The sequence below is a fragment of the Mastigoproctus giganteus genome, chromosome 3 (assembly GCF_048544385.1).
Source record: "Mastigoproctus giganteus isolate SK-2022 chromosome 3, ASM4854438v1, whole genome shotgun sequence".
In the NCBI taxonomy this organism is placed as follows: domain Eukaryota; kingdom Metazoa; phylum Arthropoda; class Arachnida; order Uropygi; family Thelyphonidae; genus Mastigoproctus; species Mastigoproctus giganteus.
In genome coordinates, this window is record NC_143577.1 from 141,481,963 (window position 1) to 141,501,264 (window position 19,302).

The 19,302-nt window shown below is 36.5% G+C and overlaps 1 protein-coding gene across 3 annotated transcripts in view; it reads right to left on the reverse strand.

Annotated features, from left to right (window-relative positions):
* Positions 1 to 266: 266 nt before the first annotated feature.
* Positions 267 to 19,302, reverse strand: part of LOC150088293 (COMM domain-containing protein 4) — a 104,837-nt gene continuing 85,801 nt past the window's right edge. For all 3 annotated transcript variants that reach the window (XM_090370682.1, XM_090370680.1, XM_090370683.1), the window contains 2 exons: positions 18,327 to 18,500; positions 267 to 389 (listed from right to left, as the gene is read on the reverse strand). In XM_090370682.1, the coding sequence (XP_090226808.1) occupies positions 349 to 389; positions 18,327 to 18,500 (215 nt within the window). In that variant the 3' untranslated portion in view covers positions 267 to 348. The remainder of the gene's footprint in view (positions 390 to 18,326; positions 18,501 to 19,302) is intronic.

Here is a 19,302-nt window from a genome sequence, read left to right on the forward strand (position 1 = left end):
GAAATTTCATTAAATTTTATACATTCAAAAAAAAAATAAATAAATAAATAATACAGGCATAATAATAATGCCAAAAAAAAAAACACTACAATTTCAAATGGGAATAAAATATATTGTGAGGTCATTTACTTTAAACTAAAGTTTGTAGTGAACGCATACAGTGAAATTAACACAAAACTGCTGTCTTATTTGCAAAGAACACTTACAATCAAAAATAAGACCAAATACTCATTTAGAAATATTTTTTTAATTTCTTCTCACGTTACGGTTAACCTTAAAGAATTTAAAATACAAAAAATTTTCAACTCCTTGGGACTAGACGGGATTATTCAACACTGCAATTTTGGATTATACAACTGCTTCCATCATGCAATATACTTGTTTTAACTCTGAAAGAAACAAAAGAAAAATCGTAACTAGTCAATATGAAAAAGTTCATTAAGAATGCCCAAATACATAATACAAAAATGTGTGCATTCATTCGTGTTTGTCCATTGCTACACATTACACTATAATTGTGAGATCAATAGTGAAATATATACATTTTTTTATGTAGACCCCAAACGAGAGGTATTAGAACCTATAGTCTTAGTACAGTGCTTGGGTTGGAGGTTGAGAAGACGAAAGTAGTTATTTGTTGATATTGGACTTTAACTTCTGTAGACTGTAATTTTCAGGAAATAGGTAAAAAGGAAGGTTGTTCCAGAAAACGGCAGTCGAATGAATAAACAAGGAAGATGAAAAGTTGGTTCTGTGGGTTTGAAGTTGGACAGTAAATGGATGTTGGTTGGTGGCGGCACTTGTTCGGACTGTTTTGAAAGAGAGAGAGCGGGAATTATAGAAGCCAATTCAGAAGAATAGTGCCCATGGAAATATCTGTAGAAGAGACATGCAGCAAAAACAGTACGTCTATGAAACAGCGAGTGGAGAGACTCTGTTAGGAATGAATCATTAATTAACCTAACTGCCCTCTTCTGAACAGAATCAAGAAGCCTGAGAGAGGTTTTGGGGGCACAACCCCAGATGTGGGAGTAATATTCCATGGTAGGGGGGGATTTGCGATTTGTACAGAGTGAACAGCTGTTTGGAAGAAAGGTAACGCCAAGAGCGAAAGAGAAAACCAAGTTTTTTAGATGCAGAGGAAGCAATATTTGTAATGTGCTTGTGCCAAGAGAGAGATTAGAAGTCAGGGTAATCTCCAAAGATAAGCATAGGAGCAGAAGAATCCTTTTTGCAAGATATAAGACAAGGCTGAGTTTTAGAAGGATTGAAATCAACTAAGTTGTCTTTGCCCCAATGGAGAATTACCTAAAGATCGGCATTTAAGGAAATGGTAGCAGATTTTCGGGAAGTTGAAGCTGATTGAGCAGGGCAAGGTTTCACAAAATGGAAAGTGGAATGCAATGTGATATCACTGGCAAAACTATCGATAGGATTTCCACCAGTCAATGGAAGAAGGTCATTAATATACAAGAGGAAAAGAGTGGGGGAAAGAACTGTACTGAACCTTTCTTTCGGTTCGGGGACACCGGCATTAGTGGAGAAGTTAGAAGACAGAGACCCATCTACCATCACCCTCATTGAGCAATCAGAGAGAAAACTGAATAACCAATTACAAAAAACAGTTGGAAAACCATAAGGTGGAAACTTGTTTAGAAGACCTTTATGGCAAACACGATCGAAAGCCTTTGGGATATCAAGAGCAACTGCTTTTGTTTCACCGAAATTTTCCATTGAATTAGTCCATAAATGGGTAACATAAGCCAGAATATCACCAGTGGATTGACACTGATGGAATCCATACTAGCGATCGTTGATTAGATTGAAGGTTCTAGGTAGTTTAAGAGTTGGCGGTTAATTGATTTCTCCATTACTTCAGAAAGAGTAGAAGTAATTGCAATGGGACGATAATTGGATGGGAGGGATTTGTCACCCTTTTTAGGAATTGGCTGGATATGAGCATATTTCCAAGCAGAAGGAAAAACACCTTTGGAATAAGAAAGTGAAAAAAGGTGGAAAAGAACAGGAGTAAGTTCAGGAGCTCAGGTTTTGAGAACAACTGGAGAAATACCATTGGGACCTGGAGCTTTCTTAGCATCAAGATTCGTCAAAATCCTTCTGACATCCTTTTGATGGAAAACCAAAGGAGGAGCATTGAATGGAGCGTGTTGGGAATGGTGGGTGGTGTTTTACCAAGATCATTAATACACGAGTTGGAATATGAATACAGTAAACCCCCGCTATTCGCGGTATCTGTATTCGCGGTCGCTGATTTAAACCTAAAAAAATTTGAATTTTAAAGCGCCGTGAACAAAACATGGGCATGGCTAAAATCATTTTGCCTAGTCCACAGAGTAGTACAGTCAGTCGTCGTATAACACGTGTTTGCACTACCCGAATTCGATCATACACGATTTATAAACAGGGGAACGATATCTTATATAACACGAACCGAATTCGCTTATGCACGATTCGCTTTTGTGATTACAAGAAATGGCAGTCGGACAGGAATCACCCCAACTGAACCCAACATAGGAATAAAGAGAAGATTCTGAAAATGTATTTATTTTTTTATAGCAGTGCAGGGAAAAACACATTTCACCATAATAACGTAAAATTCCAGCTATCGGTATTATCGCAAATGCAATTAGATCGAGTTTACTACCCGTTTATAACAGATTCCACTAGCAGGAAAGCAACTGGAAATTGTTTTTATTGTTTTATTGTTTACTAAAGCAGAAATGTGAGCTAATGAGGTGTTAATAGAGTTGTCTCTGCCTTTATGGCGTTGTTTATTCAGTTGCTATACGCTCACAGCTTTGTTTATGTGTATCAAGCGTGCCTCCTCATTTTGTAATTGTGCTTTATTCCCTAAAAATGAGTAAAAATAACTTAAAAGTTGTAAAAAGGAAGCGTCCTGCGCTCAATGGGTGGGGGAGTGACAAAATTGCGAGCGTGGATGTTTCACGCTAATCCTTGTTCAGTATGTGTAATGCACTTGTCATAGAAGGTTTCATCTCTTGCTTTTAATTGATACATTTACAAAAGTGAAAATCTACCATTTTGCAGTGTGTTGGTGTAACCAGACGTTTTCGAGCGTGTTAACGTTAAAAGAAAGTGACTTTATTGTGGACAAATTATTTTCTAATCCTACAGAAATATGCCCGCGAATAACAAGGGAATTGTGAAAAGATCAAAGAAGGTGATGACATTAGCGAGTAAAATTGAATTGTTAGACAAAATTTCTAATGGTGAAAGTGTCTCCTCAGTGGCAAAACATTATAAAATCAATGAGTCAACGGTGCGATCAATCAAGAAATCGGAAGAAAAAATCCGCCGTAGTGGCCGTGAAAACGCGCTAATTGCATCAAAAATTTGCTCTATAACTCGTGATGTGAAATTAGAAAAAATGGAAAAGGCTTTAAATCTGTGGATAGAAGACCGAATTCACAATAAAATCCCGTTGAGTTCACTCATCATTCGTGAAAAGGCAAAACACCTTTATCAGCACTTCAGCGAAACTGGTGATAGCACTGGCGGGATAAGTTTTTTAGCCAGCAAAGGCTGGTTTGAAAGATTTAAAAATCGATATGGCCTTCATAATGTGAAACTGGTAGGCGAGTCTGCATCAGCGGATTTCGTGGCTGCAGAAAGTTTCCCGACTGAACTAAAAAAATTAATTATGGACAAAGGATATGTTCCCGAACAGGTGTTCAATGCAGACGAAACTGGGTTGTTTTGGAAGAGAATGCCAGCCAGAACATACTTAACACAAAATGAAAAATCTGCTCCTGGATTCAAAGCTTCCAAAGATAGGCTTACTCTTTTGTTTTGTGCAAACGCTAGTGGACACATGATCAAACCAATGCTCGTGTATAAATCGCAGAATCCACGTGCTTTGAAGGGAAAGAATAAAGGTCATCTTCCAGTTTATTGGAAATCCAATAAAAAAGCCTGGGTAACAACTACACTTTTTAGAGAGTGGTTTAATGATAGCTTTGTGCAAGAGGTGGAAAGTTACTTAGCTTCAAAATCTTTGCCTTTCAAAGTTCTGCTTCTTATTGACAACGCGCCAGGACATTCAAGCAGTCTAGAATTTGACCACCCAAACGTTGAAATTGTGTTTTTGCCACCCAACACCACATCACTTTTACAACCGCTAGACCAAGGTGTGATTTCTGCGTTTAAGTCCTACTATGTTAGGAGAACTTTTACTGGCTTAATTGAAAAAATGGAAAGCGAGTCAGACTTAACTGTAAGCCAAAGTTGGAAAAATTATAACATTGCAGATTGCCTGATCAACATCAAGACATCAGTTGATGAGATAAGTGCATCTACAATTAACGCGTGTTGGCGAAAATTGTGGCCAGAAGTGGTTGTTGCTAAAACAATCCCTAATGTCAATGAACTGGTTGCCGATATTGTAGAAATCGCACATGGAATAGAAGGCGGGGGCTTTGAAAACATCGATGCAACAGACATTCAGGAACTTATTGAGACTCATGCAGATGAACTTACAATAGAAGAGTTGGATGAATTAGTAACAAGGTCAAATGAAAACCAAAATGATCCTGAGGAGGAAGATCTCGACGTTGTTAGACCACAGTTAAATAGTAAGTCATTAAAAGAAATCTTTAGCCTCTCTATACAACTTTCAGAAAAGGTGGTAGAAACGGATCCTAATTTGGAAAGAAGCATCAAGTTTAAACGAGACCTAGAACAATTACTCTTGCCTTACGGGGAAATTCAAAAGGAGCTCAATAAAAAAATGAAGAAACAAACTTCGATTATGAGTTATTTTTCGCCCAGCAACCCATGTTCTTGATATGTTTTTGAAAGGTTTGTTTAAAATGTCTAATAAATATGTACAGTATTACATTTAATAAATTGTTTCTTATTTTCATTTCGATGCCTTATGCTTGTATTTTTCTATGTACTTTCTACGTTTGTCTATGTACATAGTCATATTATGTAGGTAAATACTGTACACATAATACGTACAGACAAAATTTTAGACTAATTTTTGTTATATATTTCATACTTTGGAACGGAACCCCTTTATTACTATGGGAGCCATAACTCAGTATTCGCGTTTTCAGTATTCGCGGAATTTCTCAGGAACGTAACCCCCGCGAATAGCGGGGGTTTACTGTATATATATATTTTTTTTTTTTTTTGTACATATTGTGTAATATAGTTAAAAGTCACTGTCTGGCTGTTTATCTAATGGGAGACAAAATTAGGAAGGTAATGAGGATAGAAATAGACACTCCTGCCCTTGTATTACACAACTCAGTTTCTAGCTCAGGGTGTGGAAAAATTTAGTTATAGGAAAATAAACAGTATATGATTGAAGAATATAAAGAAATATAAAGTATTCTTTATATTTTTCACTTTATATTCTTTAATCATATACCGTTTACTTTCCTACAACTAAATTTTTCCTCACTCCGAGCTATTAGTGTAATACGAGGGCAGGAGTGTATTTCTATCCTGATTACCTTCCTAATTTTGCCTCCCATTAGCTAAACAGCCAGACAATGACTTTTAACTATTACCCAATATGCAATACCACTACAATTTCACTACAATATGTATTACACAATGTGGACATATATATATATATATTCAATAACCAGTGCATAGTGTTATTACTGCATTAGGATATAAGTTTAGTGTAGTATTTTTAATCAGTGTAGAATTTGAACCAAAATCATGCCTCAGAGCAGCAAAGCAAAAGGCTCAAGGTAGTGAGAGTGCAGTGGCCCGGGTGAGAACTGAATGGGGTGGGTTGTCCTCTGAATCACAGCCTTATAAAATGTACTGCTTGTTTGATGTTTGTAGAGCTATCAGGATTGGGACATGATATTGCCAAGATATTGCCTTTGTGTGTGTGCTCGATGTAAAGACTGTGATGATGTTAGGCACCAACTCAGTGCTGTTATGGGCCTTTATGAGAGCTTGAAGAAGAGAATGGATGCCTTCGAATGATTTAAATTGGGGGCCCATCAAACTCTCAGCTACCCACATTAATGCCAGAACTTGCACCTTGATATCATCAGGCAACACAGTGGCAATCCCCAAGGCAGAATGTGCTGGACCCACAGTAGCTAATTATTATCAGGGAAATGGGAAATATATTGTGCAAAAAGAATAGGTGGAATAAGACCAGGGTATGTCTGTCAGGAGCAAAAGTCGATTACATTGTAGAGCAGATATCTTTTAAGAGCACAAAAGGTGATACTGATTTACACATTGGCACTAATGACCTTAACAGTAGAAGATCTGCAGACTTACTTAACAAGTACAGGTCAATGTTGAAAAAAGTTGCGAGTTAGGGCTAAATTTAAATGTGTCTGCAATTCTGCCCAGACATGATAGGAATGAGTATATGAGAGCCTTGTTAATCAATTCAGCCCTGGAGAGATTGTGCAAGCCTGATGGGGTAGAATTTTTCTCAGTATATGTCTGTACTTGTTAACAGGAGAGACTTCTTCTACAGGGATGGGATACACTTAAACAGAAAGGGTGCAAGAATATTTGCTGATGCTATCGAGGAAGTATTAAGTGGGTCGGAAAACTGCTATCTTGGGGAAGGGGGGGGATACACAGACCAATAGATTAACAGTAGTAACAAGCAGAGGTGAAAGTGTTTCTTGCACTGCTTTATTGGAATAAGCAGCAGCCTGGAAAGCAAGGTGCCAGAGATTTCAAGGACTGCCAGGAGTAGTCATGAAACAAGAAAATACATGGGCTGTGTCAGGATAACTAAGGGTAAGAACAGGTACATGTACACCAATGCCAGGAGTAGAGTAAATAAATTTGAAGTGCTAGACAAGACATCAAAGGTGGATATTGTTGGGATATCAAAGTAGTCACACAGATATAAGAAATGCAGAATTGGAATTTGAAGAATACAATGCGTACAGAATCTGTAGAAGGAAGGGAAGGCAGGAGGGGTTATGCTGTTAGTTAAGAAACACAAAATCTAAGGCTCAAAATCTATAGGCCTCTGATGACTACAATGAACAACCAGTGGCATCTCGTGACTCAGATGTATGGGATGCTGCTTCTTAAAGTTACATTAAATTACCTTGGTTATAAGACCTGTAGATATAGATAGTAATAATAATAAGCAAGTTAAAAATACTACAAAACATTAACTGGACACTTACCATTAACAGACTTGGATAATCTTGAAATTTTATTTAAAAATAATATCCATTCTTCAGTTTTTATTTGTTGAAAATAGACTAACTTTTTCAATCAAGTTTGGTGCACTGTTGACACTAATATAATTTACTTAATGGGAATTTGGGTGAATCCTGCGAATAACAAAAAGACACCGACATATCCTTCACAGTCAATGATCAAATCGGCACTGCTTGCTCTGCAGTTCCATTGACTCGTTTTGTCACCTCTAAAAAATGCCTTATTGGCAACGCACCAACCAGGCATTGACTCAACCACTGGGAGAAAAATGTGGAACTGTCTAGTGCACAGTTCTGCCTACGGTTAAACTTCAAATTTGAAAACGATTTCGTGATTTTATTCATTTATTATTGAAATAATCATTAGAAATAGTTGTTTTCCCATGAATCAAAGGCCTTAGACTATGGATGGGCCTGAGTGGCCCGGGCTCTGTTTAATACTTGTATTAAATAAAGCAATTATTTTATTTATTTATTTATTTATTTTTTGATTATTGGAAATAGAGGATGAGTATATTATATGCAGGACCTGTTAACAAAAATATTCATTGAGTTGCACTGTTCTTCACAAAATTCATATAACTCCGTTGATTGTATATTTAGATTTAAAAACCTGGGGGGGGGGCTGCAGTTCTGCAGTGCCTACCAACAAGCTGCCCTTGCAAACAACTATGCAGAGAAATAAGAGTGGGCCAGTAAACCAGAATATATTTTAATGGGGGATTTTAACTTTCCAGATATTGACTGGAACTTGTAGGTTGCTGGTCACTTGTTGGTCACTTGCACACTAGCAAGACTTCTCTGGATTTATTGGATGACTGTTTTCTACAGCAGCATGTTCAAGAGGCAACCAGAGGGAGTAATATTCTTGATCTGATTATCAGCAGTAATTACTCATACATTAAGAATCTGCAGATAAAGAACCACTAGATGGCAGTGATCACAGTGTACTGATATGGGATTTACTTCAAGATGTAACTACCATCAGGGTAAAGGGAAGGGTGTTTGCTCTCATAAATGTGACTAGGTGGTGTCAGACTGTTTTTAAATTCTATACAGTGGGACAAACGGATGGTGTTACCAACAGCAAATTCTAAATGAGAAGCATTCAAGGAATTAATCTTGGAAGCTACTAGGGCTTTTGCTCAACGTTTAGGCCTAAATGGTTGTCAGATGAACTAATGAGTCTTGTGGCAGTAAAGAAATATGCATGGGATGCATATAAATTATCAGGCAACACAGAAACCTATGGTAGATATAAGCTAGTCTGTAATCAAGTCACAAAGCAGTTTAGGCAAGAAGAGCAGATTATGAGAAATCTTTGGCAAAGGATACAAAGAAAAACAGAAAAAACATTTCCTTATTTATATAAACTCTAGAAGGAAAGGGATGAATCAGATTGGTACACTTGATATTAATGGTTTGACTATTGATGATTCTGCTCAGGTAGCTGATAAAAAAGCAAAATAAGCAAAAGTAAAAGCAAAATATTAGTATTCTGCTTTTACATTCACACATGAATTCTGTAGGGAAGTGGAGGCGAGAAGGTTATTAAACTCTGGAGCTACGTGATTTTGTAATAACTGAGAGCAAAGTGGAGGAGAAATTGTTGAAGTTCAACATAAGAAAGGTACCTCAAGTGAATGGGATCTATTCAGTTATATTAAGGGAGGCAGCAAACGCTTAGGGGTACCCATAATTATGAGGGCATCCTTGGATTCAGGGGAGGTGCCCACAGATTGGAGATGTGAAAATATATCTCCAATTCACAAAGGAGGATCAAAGGGCAACACCACTAATTACAGACCTGTTAGTTTAACTCCTGGTCTGGGGAAAATAATGGAGTCACTGGTTAAAGAAGCAATGCAGGATCATTTAGACCAGACTGCAATTACAGTTCAGACACATCATTTAAGGGGAAATTCTTTCTGACCAAATTAAGAGCAGTATGGCATTAAGGACATGTTGTTGCTATGGATAAAGGGATGGTTGAGTGGGAAAAAGACAGAGTGGTAATTAATAGATACTGCTCTTCGTGGACTAGTGTTATTAGTGGAGTCCTCCAGGGTTTAGTGTTGGGCCAATTGTTGTTTTGTATATTTATCCATGATATTGAAAGGTATATCAGACTTAATGTCCAAGTTTGCAAATGATACAAAGGTTGGAAGGGTTGTTAATGACAGTACCTGGAACATGATCTAGAAAAGTTGAGTAGAATAGCTGAGAAGTGGCAACTGAAGTTTAACATTGGTAAATGCAAATAACTGCATATGGGTAGCAGTAATCTCAGAATAACATACCAACTGTGCAGTACTACATGCAGGGCATTGGAGAATGAAAAAGACCATGTGCAATCAGATATGAAGTTTTTCGAACAGTGCAGACAGGCTGCCAGAGCAGTTCATGGGACCTTGTCAATGATATACAGGAATTTTGTTAGCAGGGATAAGGATGTGATTATCTCTTTGTATAAAGGAATAGTCAGGCCACGACTTGAGTACTGCATACAGGTTTGGAGGTCTCCTTTTAGGAAGGATGTATAGCTGGTGGAATGAGTAAAGAGAAGGCAACGAGATTGGTGAGGGGAACAAAGATGGGCTTAAGTTTTGCAAATTGCAGCATATGGAGACTAGGTGCCTGCAAGGTAAATTGATTGAGGTGTATAAGGCTTTGATGGATTGAGCAAGGTCAATGATGGGATTCTTCCTCATGCACTTGAGGAAGGCTTAAATTCAAATTCTGGAAAGGCAGTTGCAGAAGAGACATGTGGAAATTTGCCTTTAGCTAATGGGTAGTTAATTTCTGGAACAAACTTCCATCTGTCGTGGAAGCTGTTAGCTTAAATAAATTCTAGGAAGAATTCAACAAATTTTGGAGCAAATGGATAGGTGAAATGAGAATTTATTTTTTTTGCTAATACTGTATAAGCTTGCTTTATTGCATCATATACTAATGCAATTACCACAATCGGGATTCCACCAGATTTCTGGTAACATGGTTCACACTGCTTTAGGTTGGTAGGCTCCACCAAAATGCTCACTGATAAACATGTTGGAAGCATTTATTTTCAACTTTAAATTTAACATGGATAATATGCAGACTACAACAGAAAATTAAAAGATAAAAAAATCATAAAAAAATTGAAAAGTATAGGGTTGTTAAAATTAAAGTATCCATATATAGAGGGCTCTGGAGTGAGTTCTAAAGCTCGTACTGAAGAGAAATTTGGAAAACGGGTACAAAAAAGAATGCACTCGCCATTTATTGGAAAAAAATATATATAGTTACAAAATTTTATGGCGTTGTGGCAATGCAAATCACTTGAACAGTGCTACAATTGTTCAATGCATTCTCCATTTTGGTCAACAACAGTTTCCATTCGAAGAACAGCATTTTCTACAGCAGAACATAATATGTCAACTGGAATAGCCAGCACATGACGTCTAATGCTGTCCTTAGATCTGCCAGAGTTTGATATCTTTCCCGATACAGCTGGTTCTTCAAAAAACCCCACAACCAGAAGTCGCATGGGGTGAGGTCCAGTGATCGGGGTGGCCAAGATGTTTGGAAACAACAGCTGATGACCCATTCATCTGTAAAGTGTTTCCTTAGCAATCTTTGGACACAACGGTGGATGTCGGGTGGTGCACCATCTTGCATGAATATGGTATCCCGAAGGCACCCACATTGTTGCAGCTCTGGTATTGCAAAATTTGCCAACATTTCATAATATTGCTTTCCAGTGACGGAACAGGTGCAGGACCCAGTCGGTGTTACCTGTTCAAAAAAAATATGGCCCAATCATGAATGTGGCAGTAAATCCACACAACACTGTCACTTTTGGAGAATGCAATGGGACCTCTTGGATAACTCGAGGGTTTTCTGTTGCCTAAATGCAACAGTTGTGCGTATTCACTTGTCCATTTAAGCAGAAGTGGTGGGCTTCATCACTCCAAAGGATGTTCCATGGCCAAGTGATATCCACTGTCATTCACGGCAGAAACTGAAGCGCGTATGTGAAACGAATATCTGCATCACCTTGCTTTAGCTGCTGTAGCATGTGCATCTTGTAAGGATAGCACCACAACACCTGACGCATTACTAGCCTTACATTGCAATATGGCATGTCCACTTCATGAGAAACAGCTAGCACACTTGCACTACCACATGGAGATTGACTTGATAAATCCACGACAGCCATGGCCACATCTTCAACACGAGAGGAGTCCACTCGTTTTCGACTGCTACCTGATTGAACACCAAAATGTCCTGTTGCTTCAAATTTCACAATCATTTTGTGGACAGCACAAGTAGTCATAGGTCCACTCTTTATGCACTTCTGACAGCCACAGCTGCATTGTTGCTGTTCTGATAGTACAGCTTCACTAATAGCGCCTTTTCCTGCAACGTTGTTGGCCTTGCTGCTGTAGTGCAGGCAAACATCTACTGTATGATTTTGAAGACACAGCTTTGCTTTTACTTTGCTTTGCTTTACTGTACTGTATAAAACAGTACAGTTTTATACAGTACTACTGTACTGTATAAAACAGTACAGTAGAGCTGAGTAGTGGCACTATGGCAATAATTTATGATTATGCAAATAACTTACGTCATTTGCATAATTGTAACTAAGATAGTTACGTGCCATACAGTGACAAATTTTGTAACTAATTTTTTTTTCCAAATAAATGGCAAGCACATTCTTTATTGTACCTGTTGTCCAAATTTCTCTTCAGTACGAGCCATAAAACTCGCTGCAGAGCTCTCTACATAGGGATACTTTAATTTTAACAACCTTGTATTTTTGAGAACTTTATCATTCTAAAATTAATACATATTATTTTATATTGCCTAGGGTGCCTCCGTAGCCAGGTGGACAGGAGCAGCAATGCGTAGCACACGCTTCCTGATTAGACCGGGGTTCGAGCCCGTGACCACCAAATACGGAGGATGTGGAAAGGTCAGGGATTGACCACAGCATATCCCTAGCCTGGATAAAGCGTGAGGGTTGGCCTCAGGAAGGGCATCCGACGTAAAAAGATTTCATGCCAAAACAGTAAAAACGCTGACCTCATATATATATAATGGGAAAAAGGCGAGGACAAAAAAAAAAAAAAAAAAAAAAGTAAACTTTGTAATTTCTCTAACCTTGGAATTAAAAAAAATTTTAATTAAAAATTATTTAATTAATTTAAAAAATTTCACTATCACACTACAGTTTGGTCTGGCTTAGTGATATCATTCACCCAGACGTGTTCAAATATGTCTGGTTACTATCACCCCTCTATCTACACAAGAAAACCCATGTGGTGCAGCTTCCTAAGGAAGATTCTGGATAATGCACTTATGGATATTCCTTAAAAGACCAAAATATTACACAATTAACTTATGGATATTCTCAAAATATCCATGAGTGCATCCACACTTATGGTGCTCCAGACATTTATATTATGGATATGAATGCCTGGAGCACCAATATAATATTTTCTAAGGCTAAGGCATTATTCAGTATTTTTTGAACTATAGAAATGTTTGGTTTCTTCCAAAGTCAAGGCAAGTGTTGTTGAAAACACTAAGGGCAGAACAAAATGGCAAAAGGAAATAATGCATATTTCTTCAAAAACATCTAATCTCTTATTTTACAAACATGCATAATTTCAGCAGAGTAAAGATGATTACAAGTTAACAACTTTAAGACAATTCTAACAATGGTGATTAACTTACAACTAAACCAAATAAAATAAATTTGTTTCTGCCCACAAAAGCATAATGGATAATATCACGACTTACCTAAAATAAAGCATATTAAAAAAAAAAATAAATAAATAAATACATATATATATAAAAACAAAGTATTATATAGTATCTGTGTAAATACACCATAGTTAACCCATAAACTTGAACTACATAAGTAGCATAGAAGGCATCGTTTTAATTGTATCTCCTATTGTGGTTGCCTTCACAATGAGATAGCAGTATTGCACTACTTCAAATAAATAATGCTTCTCTAGTAGAGAAGACTACTGTTATTTATTTTCAGAGGATACCACCACCCAGACGATCGTTTCGAGGATATTGGGTTTCATTATCAATCGGCGGGCAGGTACCCTGGTAATAACAACATGCCATCATGGTTGCGAAGTTATATCCACAATATGAGAGATGACAAAGGGTGTTGGTAAAAATGTAATTTGAAAATGAAATGCACAAGGCATAATTCTTATGGGTTTTGGTAATTAACTATATAGTATCGGTGTAAATACACCATAGTTAACCCATAAATTTGAACTATGTAAGTAGCGTAGAAGATGATGAGACAATTAAAACGATGCCTTCTACGCTACTTACATAGTTCAAATTTATGGGTTAACTATGGTGTATTTACACTGATACTATATAGTTAATTACCAAAACCCATCAGAATGCCTTGTGCATTTCATTTTCAAATTACATTTTTAACCAACACCTTCTGTCATCTCTCATATTGTGGATATAACTTCGCAACCGTGATGGCATGTTGTATTACCAGGATACCTGCCCGCCCACTGATGATGAAGCCCAATAGCTTCGAAATGATCGTCTGGGTGGTGGTATCCTCTGAAAATAAATAACAGTAGTCTTCTCTACTAGAGAAGCGTTATTTATTTGAAATAGTGCAATACCGCTATCTCGTTGTGAAGGCAACCACAATATGAGATACAATTAAACGATGCTTTCTACGCTACTTACATAGTTCAAATTTATGAGTTAACCCTAGTGTATTTACACCGATACTATATAGTTAGACTATATAGTATATATACTATAAGAATATATATACTATAAGAATAGCGATGCTGTACTTATAAACAGCAGAGAAGGCATAATTCAAATAGCAGAAGACTACTATAGAGAATTATACAAGGAGAGAGGGAATGATACCAACAGCGGGGAAGATGGATTGCAAAGTAGCAACACATACGACATACCCGATATCCTTCCTGATGAGGGAGAACAAGCATTGAAGAAAATGAAGAATCGGAAAGCCCCAGGGGAAGATGAAGTTACTGTAGCATTGTTAAAATTGGGAGGAAGAGACATAACACAAAAACTGGCAAGGCTCTTCACAAAGTGCATTAGAAAAGGTGTGACGCCTAAGCAGTGGAATAATGCAATCATAGTTTTGCTGCATAAGGAAGGAGATAAATCAGAAATTGGAAATTATAGACCAATTAGCTTGTTATCCCACATCTACAAGTTGTTCACAAGGGTCATTACTAACAGATTAGAAAGAATACTTGATGAGAATCAACCGAAAGAGCAAGCTGGCTTTAGGACAGGATTCTCAACTATGGATCACCTTCACGTAATATCACAGCTAATGGAGAAAGGAAATGAATATAAAACACCATTATGCCTGGCATTTGTGGATTATGAAAAGGCATTTGACTCCATACAGCATAAGGCAATGTTTCGGGAACTGGAAAGACAAGGCATAGATACCCCATATATTATGATTTTGAAGAAAATATATGAGAGTGCTACCTCCTTTATTAGACTAGACAAAGACAGTAGCAAATTTAAAATCGAGAAAGGAGTTCGACAAGGAGACACAATATCTCCGAAGCTGTTTACTGCTGCCCTTGAGGAAGCTTTCAGAAGATTAGACTGGTCGCAGAAAGGAGTCAATGTGAATGGAGAGTACCTAAACCATTTACGATTTGCAGATGATATTGTGCTTATAAGCCACGATCCCAAAGAATTAGAGGAAAATCTTAATCAGTTATGCACAGTTAGTAAAGATTTTGGACTAAAGATGAATATGGCTAAAACAAAAGTAATGATGAACAAGTATGCCACGGAAAGGGAAATAATGATTGAAGGAGCAGTAATTGAAAAGGTGGAGTCATATACTTATCTGGGACAAGTTATTAGCTGTAATAATGATGAATGGCTGGAAGTCAAGAGAAGAATAAATTTTGGATGGATAGCATTCAGGAAATATAGTCACATACTGAAGAGCAATATCCCAGTTTGTCTGAAACGTAAAATAATGAACCAATGTATACTCCCCACCATGACTTATGGAAGTGAAACTTGGGCACTCACCAAAAGAATGGAAGAGAAACACATGGATTAGGCAGCAAACTCAAGTAAAGGACATTCTTATCAAAACTAAAGAACTAAAATGGTCTTGGGCAGGACACATAGCTCGAAGACATGATGACAGATGGACTAAGAAAATAACAGAATGGTACCCAAGAGGAGCTAGAAGAAAACCTGGAAGACAAAGGCGGAGATGGATAGATGAAATTCATGAGTTTTTGGGTAGTAAATGGATGGCCAGTGCTCAAAACAGAAGGAACTGGAAAGTTGCTGGAGAGGCCTTCATCCTGCAGTGGATTGAAAATGGCTGATGATGATGACTATATAGTTAATTACCAAAACCCATAAGAATTATGCCTTGTGAATTTCATTTTCAAAAAACAAAGTATATACATTCACTAATTCCACAATTTTCACTTTATACATTATGAGAGAGAGAGGTGTGCTTCTTAGATTTACTACTGTGTAAATAAGTCAACTGCATTGTCAACCCTTATACCTCTGGGTACCTATCAACTCACTGACGAAAAGCCAAATAGCTTCGAAATAGTGCTGTCTGAGTGGTACTCAACTGAAAGAAAAGTAAAAAAAAAAAAAAGGGTAAACTGCAGCCATTATCCACCCAGTGCAAAATGACAGATCAACTGTATTTAGCAGTCAGGAGCTTGAAACAGGTCTACTCAAAGAGGGTGTGCTACTGGACTCCCACTCCTGACCACTTGGCTACAGAGGATGTAGTCTTTTCTAATGGGGAAGTTTTACTTATTTGAAGTATAATTAAGACTTTCACAAAATGATATGTTACAATAAAAGCAGCAAAGTAACTTAAAATAAGCAAAGCATAAGAATAACAAAGTTTGAAATAGTGAAGATGCATGCTCTAATATATATTACCAGAATAGACTGGAAAGACTAGATATTATGCAGGAAAACATAAAAGCTTGCAACATGTATTAATTCATAGCTACCAACGTTCAACTTCCAAAAAGATCAAGATAAAGTATTTGTAAACAGGATGGGAAAGAACAAGAGGTTTCTGGGCCAAAAAATTAGAGGAAAAAAGCAGGGGGTGGGAATACACACTGCACTAGAAATTAAAATTTAGTGGCAAAACAAACATATCTCTCTCTCTCTTGTGCATGCACACACCTATTTACCAGTAAAATTTGTCTGTCTGTGGATTTTGGTTGCATATTCTATTAGACAAATTGGTTTTGATTGTTTCAAGAAACACAGTTGAGGACAGTGTTTCTTGAAGCTCTCCTGAAATGTCGAGTCAAAATGTTGTTCACGAACAATGGCTCTGCTATATAGAATGGCTGTCACAAGCATTTCCAAAACTTCACCAGAAATAGCATAATTCAGCTTTTTTGTTTTATAAATTGGTTGAATTCTCTCATATTCAGCACTGCTATGAAGAACTCTTAAAATGCCAAGCAAGATGGTATTGCTTGGCATTTTAACAGTTGGATGGGATAATTTGTTGTTTCAAGCTTCCTTTATGCAATTGTCAATACCAAGGACCACACATCAATTTGTTGTTCTTTTATAATAGCATCCAAATATATTTTATAATAACTCCAAAACTAACAGAACCAATGTGTTGCAAAACGTATATTGCTTCATCAATTTTTTATCTTTAATGACACCAAGGAGTACTGGAAATTTGTCCACAATAATTTTCAAATGTGAAAATGATGAAATTTGTGCTACCTCAGCAGTTATAAGAAACATAAATGGGAGCTCATGCACCATGCAGTAACATGTGGCCATAACATACTTCCTGGCTAAGCAAAAGAACAGAATCTTATCTTGTTTCAAACCCTCCAAAATCTTGGCAACAGAAATGTCTATGGATAAGTCAGATGATCCTTTGGTTTGGTCTACTATAACAATTAATTTCAAAAATGGAAGATAGAAAATTTGAAAAATGTTGGTAAAATATATTTGCACATATCACAGAGTGCATAAATGAGAGGTGGATTTGATTGAAGAGCTGTATTTAGATTTTTAAATATTGGCATAACATTTAGAAGAAACAAGCAAATTGCTTTATTCAAGCCAAAAGAGTAATGTGAAAAGACTTTCTGCACAAGTGAGAGTAATATGCCCAAAATTATCGACTTGCCTGGCCTGTGTAACATTGCCTTTAAATGCAATTTAAACCAGATTTTGAAATTCAGAAGTTATCTTTCTCGGGTTCACTAATTTGTCCTCTTCCAAAACTTTTGAATCATGAACTGAAGTTGAACTCTGAAAAGTGTTGATATTGCTTTTCTCACCAGTTCTAACCTCCACTTCAAACAGCCATGTCAAAGATTGTCACTGTTCTACCAGTCCAGTCATATATTTAACCAAATACATGTTATACATGTACACACATGCTGTTATTGTTGTAGTAGGGTTTTAGGAACTTCAGCAATGTGTAGCTCTCTTTTCAAACCCATAAATTAAGATGACAGGGAACAGAATAATACCACCAAGTGCTCAATCTTCACTTTTAATATCCTTGCTACTAAGTGTTTTAAGATTACCATAACAATAAGTGTCAGACAGTTTTTTTGAAGAAATCTCACATGCTTTCAGGTTGTTCCGAAGATGATGATGACCAATGTTGTACCCTGCAGGGGAACCTTCCAATATTGGAACTGAGATTATGCTACTTCAATTTGATGACGTCTTTTTTATTACAAAAGGTAATCACAATAGGATATTTAAAATTTACAATTGAAACTACAGCAGTTAATTTTTTTTTTTTTTTAAGCATAAATATGCAGCTGAGAAATGTTTCTGCTATGAGCTGTAATTGCTATATATAATAGATATATATATTAACCATTATAATTGCTTTGTTGCACTCTGAAACACAATTTTCAGAAATCCAGCTAAGATTTAAATCAACAGAATTTCATAAATCCAGTATTACTGGATTTATGAAATTCTGTAATTTTATAAAGTAGCCACTTCATTTTAATTCTGTAATTAAAATTTTAAAGTAGCCACTTCATTAAGAATGAAAATGTTACATACCATGCAAAAAGACCCCAAACTTTTGTGGAGATATATTAAAGCAGACATTTAAGTGTGATGAGATATGATCTTTCACACTAAGGTTTAAATGAATTTCTGGATCATTAACTTCATTTAGAAAACTTGACCACAAGATAAAGTCTACTCGCCAGTTAACCTTCTCCAGCTGAGTTACTGAAATGAAATTAACTTTTCTCAATATATAAATAATTAACAGATGATAGTAATGGTGTATTGTTATCAAAAATGAACTTTCCAGATTAACAAATGTTAAATTCTATAAAAAGGTCTGTGGTTGGCATTCATGATGAAATAGTGCAGGTTTCCGATGAGAAAATTAACTAAGAAGCTTTCTTGGTAAGCAGGCTTACCTTCAAGCATCTGTCTGAAGAATGAAAATCCTGGTTCTCCAGAAGTCATATTTAACCCATTAATGACCAAATTTTTTATTCAAAAATTTTTCAAAAAATATCTAATTTCCATTGTTTATGAATGTTGACATTCAGTGTGTTTTTAAAATTTTTCTATCCACAATTTAGCATTAAAGCCTGGTCCTTTTTTTTTGGACCATGGTCATACATCTCAGATAGATTTAAAATGCTCTGTCACTTGAGCTTATGCTTGAGCCCCAGTCTGATCCCAAAAATGCTGGTTGTCCTAAAAAATATTCCTTGAAAGTAGTAGGCTTTTGAAGGCAAGCCTGCTTACCTTCGTTGATTTTCTCAGTGGACATCTGCACTATTTCATCATGACTCCAAACTATGGAAGACCTTTTTACAGAAATTAACTTTTGTTAATAGTCTTTTGTATGACAAATACAAAACCATCAATAATCAATACAAAATCAAGAACTTTCCAAATTTTTACTAGTAATTTGTCAATCTTTGCCATAACTCTAAATATATTGGAAAGTCAATAAAATGTTTTTTTTTTTCAGAAAAACCCATTTATTTTGACTGTTAAATCCTTATTTTGA